General features: G+C 43.7%; 1 protein-coding gene across 3 annotated transcripts in view; it reads right to left on the bottom strand.

Moving 5' to 3' along the window:
• Nucleotides 1–4,974, bottom strand: part of UBP1 (upstream binding protein 1) — a 39,180-nt gene extending 34,206 nt beyond the window's left edge. For all 3 annotated transcript variants that reach the window (XM_062569476.1, XM_062569475.1, XM_062569474.1), the window contains exon 1: nt 4,277–4,974. In XM_062569476.1, coding sequence (XP_062425460.1) covers nt 4,277–4,389 — 113 coding nt within the window. In that variant the 5' untranslated portion in view covers nt 4,390–4,974. The remainder of the gene's footprint in view (nt 1–4,276) is intronic.
• Nucleotides 4,975–10,428: the final 5,454 nt, after the last annotated feature.

Consider the following 10,428-nt stretch of genomic DNA (forward strand, 5'->3'; position numbering starts at 1 on the left):
CAGTAAAGTGCAAAAAGACTACAAAAAAGGTAAGTTATGCTTTTCCTATGCTTGTGAAATGTAGCTGTCAGCCAGAAAAGAAAAATCACCCATTTTCCAAATACAACCTTCCCCCCTCCCCATCACTTTTCCTGACACACATACACAAAAAAGAAACCTGCCTACTAACAATATAGTCGCATAAGGGAAGAATCTCCTGTTCTTACACAAATAGGAACTAGTATGTCATCAAAATTCAAAACAACTTCCCACCAATCATTACCTTATCTGTCTTCTAGATTGTATGCTTTAGGGTGGGAGTACTAAAACATCCAAGAACACACAGGCCTTTTGAAACTGTAAACCATGATTTACAAGGGCAAACACATTGGAAAGATGTGTTATCTCAAAGCAAAGCTTGGCATTGTTAATGGGTCTGAACCAACAATAGGGAAATGGAAAGCAGTCGGAGAGGTGATACTTCCTAACCTTTCACTGTCTCCAGAAAAGCAATCTTGTTAGGAGATAAGAGCACCAGAAGTATTGGCTAGGAACAGCTTTCCCTGAAGCGGCTGCTCAAGTAAGGTGGCATAAAAGAGAACAAAGTGCAAATGTGATGATTCTTCCTGGGAATCCTGCAAACTGTCATAGTGGGAACTCAACTGGTTGCAGGCCTCAATTCTAGGAAATATCTTGCTGGAGAGAGGGGGGAAAAAAGTATCTTCCTAATCCCTTGAAGGAAACCAACGAAAATCTCTAAAAATAGTATCTGTTCACAAATAAAAATCCCTGGGTCTCTACTCACTGCTCAAACACAGGCAGCTGCTCTAATTTGTACCATCTACCGTATGGTATAAGGATTGCTGATCAGTTGGACTAATACATAAAGCACAAGTGACAGCAAACGGTCTGTCCTGCTCATAATCCCACACTTCCATTCCCCATGCGAGGCAAGAAGGAAATGCAGAAGTTAGTTATACAAGCTGAACAGTCTCTTCCTTAAGACTTAACTGGTCTCCTTGACCTTTTAGGATGCATTCAGCCATTCAGCTGGGGAAAAAAAAAGGTCAGTGATCTAGAACAAGAGGTTTATCATTCAAGATACACATACACTTTGTAACCAGTACTGTTCCATGGAGGGTAATAAAGCTACAAGGTTTAGGCTCAGGGGTTTCATTTTTCCTTAAAGGACTATTTCTTGATAGATATTTGCATATTTGTATAGCAGTACATAGGATCAAGCACCAGTTGTAACCAGTACACAGTATTTTATTTTAGCTTAGAGTCTATGTGTTAGTAAAAAAAATTCCATTTATATGTGGAAAAAATAGAATATATTACTGAAACAGAAGTCTTTTAGTTTATTCTGCAGAAAATACTATGTACATCTTTTAAAAAAAAAAAAAAAGGATGGTAAGGGATGTACACCTTAAAAAAAAGTTTTTCAGATACCTTAGTAATCACTCCTCTTAAAAGTAATAATAAAAAACATCACTAGCAGAGTATCAAAAAAGTAACAGGGTATTAGAGGAATTAGGAAAGTTAGGCAATAACTGCTACGACACAGGCATGTTAAACAGAGGTCAGACAAAAGGATGACAGAGACTAAAATTGTGAGAAAAAGCCAACATCCTGTCTTCTTCTTTGCTTGAAAAACAAAACTATGAGTTTTAAGATAATAGTTCTCTAAATCTTAACAGGCAACCTTAATGTTGCCTTCTTCCTAAATTTTGGACAACCGTTGATGCCCAAGCTTCTTCACCACCAAAAGCTGCAGCCAGCTCTCCACGGCACAAGGAAGTAAGACTGCAGTAGGTTTCCGTTCTTTCTAGTACAAGCAGCAGCCTGTTTAAATTACCCAAAGACAATCCAAGCTCTTAGAAGTTACAGCAGGGTCAAAACAACTTGATTCTCCAAAACCTCTGTAGACTGCTTAGATTTTAAAAATGTATTTTGGAACAATCTTCTATAAGGACTTTGCTATTTCAGAACTAAGAGTTACCTTTTCAATTTAGTTTAATTAACTTCCATTTTTAATCCAGAAATATACACCAAATTCATGAAATGATCAGCAAGTTACTCCGGAAAACAGGCCTCCATTTCAGCACTACACAAACCATTGGAATTGCAAGCACTTATAGAAATTCATACTAAGCTTCCAAATTACATGTTAAAAAAAAAACACTTAATAAACAACAGCTCGTGAATACTCCAATATTAGTTCTTACAGTAATACCTAATTATTTAACATAGTTTAAATCAAAGCTTTCACTTTATGAAATAAAATCTGTTGTTCCGCTAGAGAAACGGCAAGTAGTTCCCCAAACTTTTCTTTCCACTGAAATAACCTCCATTTTTAATATTGTATAAAAAGACCAGTAGCCCCCCAAATTACACAGTTCTTGCTGGGTTAGGAAGATACTGTTGCTGATCATGGATATTACAATGTATTTGGAAGAATCGCTATGAATGTCTTAACTCTACGCAACACAATCATTTCTCAATTAAAGTTAACAGTAACATCCAGAACTTGACCACTAAAGATAGCACCAAACTTTCATACAGATTGAGGGGGTGGAGGGGAGGGCAAGTGTTTCTGATACAAATGACAGTAACTCAAAAACTATGACCAACTGAATCACTATTTCCTGTTTACAGTCAGTTTTTCATTGCATGAAAAGATGTTAGAACACAAAAATTGGGCTTCAAGGAATTTTTAAAATTTTGAATGCTCTTTAAAGAATCTGCAGAAAAAATGTTGTTCTCTTCCACACTGACAGCTTCCTTTTAAGAAAGCTACAATTACTGATGAACGAACATGAGCAGTTTTTTTAGTAAGAATAAACATACGAGTTATGTCACATACTCTACTCCTACTATTAACTGATTGCCAGCTAAAGGAAGCTTCAGCTATGTTTTATACATCCCACCCCTAATATGCAAAGGGATCATGTGTATTCTTCCTTAAAAAAGGTAGAGACATGCAGCCTAGGTAGCTTTCCCAGCATTCTTCTTAGAAATTTTTTTTCTTTTGCAATCTCTGTAAGGAAGAGACAAATAATTAACTTCTACTGACAAACAGAACAATGACAGCATATCATCTTCGCTCTTCATGTTATACCACTTAGTTTTCCCTCTAACATCATCATAAACCTAAGAAGCCATGGTTTATCCCAAGTAGAACTGTAAATAATAAATAAGTTACTTTTAATTAAAAACAAAAAACCCCACATCTTCCACTACAGGCCTGCTGATCTTACAGTCCCTAATGCTAGCAAAAGAGACTTCATTTCTGCATAGCTGAAACCCCTATACGTAACTCTGAATAGAGATACAGTAATTATAATGCTTCACCTAGGAAGCACTACCTTAAAATATACATAATAGTTGAAACTTGTGGTGACCTTCAAGGTTCAGGTAACACTGACAGAAGATACTTACCTTCCACACGGGTCACGCCATCAAAACTATCAAATGCCAGTGTTCTATTTCTCTACACTAGAGTCAAAATACTGGGCAAACCTGTCAAAACCTCAAGTTAGAATGATTCCCACTATCTAAAAAGCAGTTTCCCTTTTTCACACTAAGTCACTTAGAAATCTAAACACTCTGCCCAGAACTGAGATAAAACATACTTATTTCAAGCAGGTAGAGCTTTATCTTAACTTTGAAAAAAGCACACCCAAACACTATTTAAATACTTCAACTGTAAAACAATCAAGAAGTAAAGGAACTAGCAAGAACAGAAAAAGCTACTTAGCATAAAAAGAAAACACTAAAGACGTGTACTACACAGAAATATAGAACAATAAAGAAACTGAGTAAAGTACAACCACAATGCTAACCTGTCAACAATCACAATGCTAACTTGCTCAAGAAAGAATGTTCTAAAACATTAAATAAACAGAAAGCAGCTATTAGTTGTTTATGATGAACTAGAATTACACTTGCTGACTAAGGAAGGACAGCTTTCTGAAACACAGGACCCAGATCCGTAACGGAGAGACAGAGCAAAGGCCATTTCCAGGGTAGAAAAAATACACAGAGCAACAGGGCGTGAGGTAAAGCCAGGGAGAGATTCAGCTTTCAAAAGGCAACAGAGGAGGAGAGGGGCGGGGGGAGGGGGGAGGCAGGGACCCTCCGAGCCGTGGGGGGAACAGGGCACCAGCCAGAGGCGGCAGCTATGAGGGGAGCCCCCCGCGCCCCTGCCACGTGCCCGCTTTCCCACGGGCAGGGCCGGGGGCAGGGCGAGGGGCAAGCGGAGCCGGAGCGCCCCCCTCCCGGCCCGCGTCAGTACCTCATGCTGTAGGCACCGGCTCCCAGCTCCTGCCCGATGCCCGAGAGGCTGGCGTCGAAGTCGTGCACCAGCCCGGACTCGATCACTTCATCCATCTTCAGCACCCACGCCATCTTCCGCCGCCGCCCCCCGCGCTCCCGCCGCGGCAGGGCCCGGACGGGGAGGAGCCGCTCAGCCCCGGAGCCGCCGCCAGGCGCTGCCTCCGCGGGCGGCGGGGAGGGGGAGGAGAGGGGAGCGCGTGCGGAGCAGAAGGGAGGGATGGAGGCAGGGGGAGGAAGTCCGCGCTCAGCCCCGGGGGGGGCCTTTCCCCGCGGCACCGGCAGGGCGCGGGGGCGCTCTCAGCATCCTGCGCTCGCCCGGCCGCCGCGGGGGGCTGCGGACCCGGCGGCCGCCTCCGCCGCGTCCTTCCCCGCCGCCGCCGACCGGACACAGCTCAGGGCCGCCGCCGCCCGAGCTCCGACCCAGCCCAGCGGCGCCTCCCGCCGCATCATTCACCGCGGCGAGGCCGCAGCGGCAGCAGCCCGGGACGCGCCGCCAGCTACAGCCTCTCCGGGGGAAACGCTGCCTGGCGCCTGCCGCACGGGGCGGCAGCGGCCGCCGGGGGGCGAGGGGCTGGGCTGGGCTCCCGCCGCCGCGCTCCGCTCCCGCGTCCCCCGCTCCGCGCAGCACCAGCGCTCACGCCAACATGGCGGCTACTTCCACCCCCAACTGGCTGCCGGGGCCGAGCCTTACCGCCTTCGGGCTCGCTCATTGGCTGGCCTTCATCGGCGCACCCAATCAGAAAGGGGCGGACGGGGCTGGCAGGGGACGTAGCCAATGAGGAGGCACTTCCTCACACGAGGCGACGTCACTAGGTGACCGCCCAGAAGGCCCCTCCGCTCCGGACTCTGGGGCCCATCATGCATTGCTCCAGGCCTCTTCCTTCCTCCGTCCTAGTGCTTCCTCCACGCCAGCGCGAGCCGCGCCGTGCGCAAAGCACGCTGGGAGGTGCGAGTGCCTGGACCAATAGGGCGACACGCCCCTCCCGGAAGCGGTGACTCCAAAGCGTGGGGGGAGCACGGGGAAGCGTCGCGCCTGAATGGACAGGATTTCCGGCGGCTGCGGGAGGCGGCCAATAGGCACGCTGAGGGGGCGGGGCTCCTGCTCCAGAGCCGGAAGAGAAGCGCTTGCGCCCGGAAGAGGGCGAAGGCGGATGCAGTTGGATTTAAAAAGTTCTTTTAACACCTCTGCATCCTGGATTCCGGGTATCCTGCACGTTGAAATGACTGTTCACAAATCGGAAGGGTCACAGGGCATCTGCAGGCAGGAAAGATTCTTGGTGGGAGCGCTGAGGAACGCACTCGCAGGTCACAGCCCGTTTATCACCTCATTGCTAAAAAGGAGCTGCCATAATGCAAATACAGCAATCAGATACAGCTGATCTTCTCCTATTAAGCCAGATCCACCTGTGATAGTGACTTCTCACCTATCTTCTAAAGAATTTAGTTGGTATTCATTTTTTATGATTCTTTCTCCTTTGACTTATTTCTTGGCCCATTTTTATAGACTTAAGGCACTATTTCATAGATTTTAGGATACATTTAGGATACTCCAGAGGATGGAATTCATCCGCCTGTACAAAGAACCTAGAGAAAGAGACTCATGAAGTCTCATGGCTCACAGGCAAGTCACTAACACAGACACTAGCTGAAAGCTACTGCTTTTGTGAGAATAATTGAAAATACACCATGCAAATTACCTCTTCTAAGCCTAGCAGAAAGGCAGCAAATCCTCAAATTCATTAATTTATGACTGAAATATGCTAGCAGTTCTGAAGGATAGCCACCCAGATAATGGCATTATTCATTTCAGTGACTCTTGTGGAATGTTTATGGTACAGTTAATACATTGGCTGGCATTATTCAACATAAAACAGTCATGGGTATAAGTCAGCTGAAAACCTTATATTATTGAAGAGTAGAGACATTTTCTATGTTTGCCTTCTTTGGGACAGATTCCCTCATCAATCTAGTTCTCAGGGAAGGGTGGAGGAAATCAACAGTGCATACAATCACCTTCATGGGGCCAAGTCTAACCAGCTCTAAATCATGGAGTTGTAGCTTCAGTGCAAATCAGCTCAAGTATTCGACTTAAATCTCTAGTTGTTATGATGCCATGTTCTCAACTATTGGCAAAATAGATTCTACATATCTTAGGATGGATAACGCTTACAAAGAGGAATCTTGAAAACAAAAATTTTTCTATTTTTTTGTTTTTAAACTACCCTCAGGTTTTTAATGCCTACAGTTGACATTCTGGATGATAAAGAATGGCAGCTGCTCATGTAGCTTACCTTTTTTGGGAAAAAAAAAAACTAATCTCTCTTAGTTTTCCCATAATTTACCTTTCAGAATGATTTTTTGTTCAACTTCCATATTGGCCTTATGCTCAGGGTGAATAGAGTCAAGTTCAAGCTATTTAGAAGACTAAACAAGTGAAAAATACAGGTTCCTATTATAAAGATAACATCCTTTTTTATGAGCAATAGATAGTCCTGACTGGAAAACTTAAACTATTGCACCTGTGATGCTTCCTGTATTTCATAGGAAACTAGAGTGGGTTTAACCAATTAGGAATCATTGATAATCCACATACCATGCACAGGTGGTACATTTTATATGCCTTTTTCCTGATAAAATACCTATCCTACAGCTTATGCAATATAAGCCCCATGCAGAGTCCCACAAGTAGTCAGTCACATGACTTATTTGGAAGAATCAGATTGCAGAATTTATGCTGAAATTCTAAATATTTGCTGATCAGTAAAAGCTGAGAGCAGAGCTAATGGGACAGAGAAGACTGTGCTGTATGGAATGATACTTCCTCCTGGCTCCCTCCAAATTTTTCACTATATAAAATGTGTTAAAAGCTTTCCATCTACCTGATGTAATGGTCTAAGACAAGACTTAAGCAAATAAGCATTTTGACACCTCAAACTGTTTCTCTAACCCTCTGAGCATATCAAATCCACAGGCCTAACTTGTGATAGATAATATTCCCTGTGGCCTGCCAGTCCGCTTCTGCATGTGCCCCATTACCATCTGAACAGGGCTGAGGACTTCGGAGCCAGTGTCTCACCTAACACAAGTGGGAATCCTCCAGCAATTCTTCCTTCCACCTAGATTCTCAAGAAGGGCTTGATCAGAGACTGTACCCTAAGCCTGGATCCACCAAGTATAATCTGATAGGACTAAGAAAGCACGTGTAGGCAGCAGGAGCCTGATTTTGAAAAGGTATCTGCACAGACGTGTTTGGGACAGTATGGTTTTACTGGGACGTGGAAGAAGAGGAGAAGAAGGGATCCTGATGCATTCCTGGCTCCATCTGCTCTACACTAACCCTGGCTGACATCTCTCCCTAAAATCGATTGCTTTTTCTATATAGACCATATTGACATCCAGATGTGGGACAGAGGCGAAGTGCTTCACTAAGGATCTGTCAGAGCTAGGCAGCTCAATGATTGTTACCAGATTGAAGCCTATTGCCTTAACTATTTTTTTTTCCTTTCTACTTTTGGTAATCAGCCTCAGTCACCAGTTTGGTCAGCTCCTATACACAACTTCTTATTTATGGAATTATCTCCCTCATACTATTTCATATCAAAACACAGCTGCATGTTGCTACCGAAACCTAAAGGCATGTGCCCCAAAATTTGGAGGAAGAGTAACATCAGAGGGACTTGTTTGAACAGCAGCATTTGAGATGAGGGTGGGATGAGGAAACAGAAAAGCAAATACAGGCAGCAGTGGAGAAAGACGAGATGACGGTGAGAGCTGGCACTGAGAGAGCACAGTCCCACAGAGAGCTAACGGCAGCTGAAGCAGCAGGGAGCGGAGAAGTGAGCGGACACACTCACGTTCCCTCGCAGTTTGATTCCTTCTGCACTCAGATCTGTGCACGTTGTTTGCAACCAAACGGGACTGCATCAGGGAGCTCCAGCACCCATCCTTCCTTTCTGGTTTGCTGTCTGGGTCACTAGAAACACCAGGATGTTTGCTACATATTTGCATTAGCCAATCTGACCTTTGTGTTGAAATGGCTTGGTTATCTAAAACTCCACTGCAAAGCTTAATTAATTTCACGTTTTAGTTTATCAGAACCCAAATACAGCCATACTGCTTTTTAAAATCTAAAGCCCTTAACACGTTTCTAACCTACTCAATGGTTCTAGAAGAGCAGAAGTAATACTGTGATATGGTACTTTGTATGAGACTTTACCAACAAACAAAAACAACGTGTCAAGGTGGATTATTAAACATTATCATGTTTACATACATTGTTTTTAGCCAAAAAGTATTAAAGTTTAATATAGAGATTGAATCACATTAAAATCTCGATTTATAATGTTAAGATTAGCTGGAAGCTCTGAACTTAGCTCTTATCAAAACATAATCATTTTTAATTATAAGAAAAATTTGAATACCAGACACAAAGAATATTTTAGACATGAAGAAGTAAAGTTAGTTCATAGCTCATATGAATATGCTGATGCACTAAACTACGTATTGCATCAGAATTTCAATGCAAAATGTTAACAACTGTGTTGGGACTGATATTACAAGAAGCTTATATTTTTGATACTGCAGATCAACTGAGCTTCAGTAAATAAAATGCACTTTTCACAGTACTAATGAAACACTGAAATGGTTATGACTATTACTTGATATAAACAGTTTTACCTACAGGCTGCACATGAAATTTGAAAGAAAAAAAACATAAGTCAACATATCTGTGAATATCATGTTAAGCAGTAAAACATTTATGTCATTGTTACTTGCACACATGTATGGTGACAATTTGTGAAAATAGTGAAGCTATAGCAAAATAAATCTCCATTATGGTGACTCAACCACTCAACCTTTTCTTAAAGGATTTAAGATCACTCGCTCTGTTTGAAGGCTTGAGGTTGTGAATTAGCAAAATCTGTGTATTCTATTTTCTTGTGTATGTGTGTATATATATGAAAGATTACAATCATTAATTAAAAACACTCACAATCATTTATTTCTTACCGCAGGTAGCTGCTGCTGGTGGTGGGATACTGGTGGTGGTGATAATGTTCAGGCTGGCTGTGCCAGAAAAGCATTTTGGGATGAGATGAGGCATTGTGCTCAACTGTGAGATGGTCACTGCAGTGATGGGGAAGAGGAAAGAAAAAAAATATATATATATACACATTCAGATCAAAGCTGCAGTTGTTTTCTTCTCACACCTTTATATTTAGCTGCTGCCATCAAGTCTACAGGTGTCAGTCTCTCCAAAAGAGGCAGATAGCTCAAGTCTTGGCAGGTTCCCGCCTGCTCCCCTACCTCGCTCTGCCCTCGCTGCTGCCCTGCTGCGTGGCTTTATCGCTGGCTGCCCTGACGTCGGGCGCAGCCCAGACCCCAGCAGCATCCGTCCCCCCATTCACCGCCTCCCCTCCCCGCTGCCAGTGCCGCTGCTGCCGCGGCGGCCTGCCGTGAGGGGCTGCATGCTGCAGAGGCAGGAGGAAGAACGGTTTCACAAGTGCTTCCAGCTCGGAGAGGCGTTCGGTCCTTCCCTCAGGTGGGCCTGCTGAAGCACTTGTGCAACGTAACCTGCACAGATATGACTAAAGAAGGGGGGAAAGAAAGGGGAGAAGGGAATATCTAGTGATCCGTGAGGGAAGGAAAATGCCTTCTCAGTAGTGTTTGGACTGCCTCCCTTTTTTCTGTTCATCATCTACACCTGATCAAGAAGCAGGTTATTACATAGCGTAACATTACGGTTACTTTCTTTCTATTAAGAAATATAAGGAAAAAAAAAAAACCAAAAACTCTCTCCAACCACAGGGAAACCATTTACTCTTTAGGCTCGAATGCTTAATGTAATTTTTTTTGCATTTGATTCTGTAAGTCTCTCTCAAGTTACCAGTTATCTCCCAGTTTCTGCACACATTGGTGGCTACCATTTAGATGAAACTGAACCTCCAGCAAACCATTTGTTTTTATATCCAGTCACAGCTTCACACTACCCCCTCTTACTAGTAGAGAGATGGGCAGTTTGCGACTCAGCTTAACTCCCTCCGCACGCTTTATGGGGGGATCTTACTCAGATGCACACCAGCTGCCTAGTGCTCCCATGCCTGGGTGCTG

The sequence above is a fragment of the Rhea pennata genome, chromosome 2, assembly GCF_028389875.1.
Source record: "Rhea pennata isolate bPtePen1 chromosome 2, bPtePen1.pri, whole genome shotgun sequence".
Lineage (NCBI taxonomy): Eukaryota > Metazoa > Chordata > Aves > Rheiformes > Rheidae > Rhea > Rhea pennata.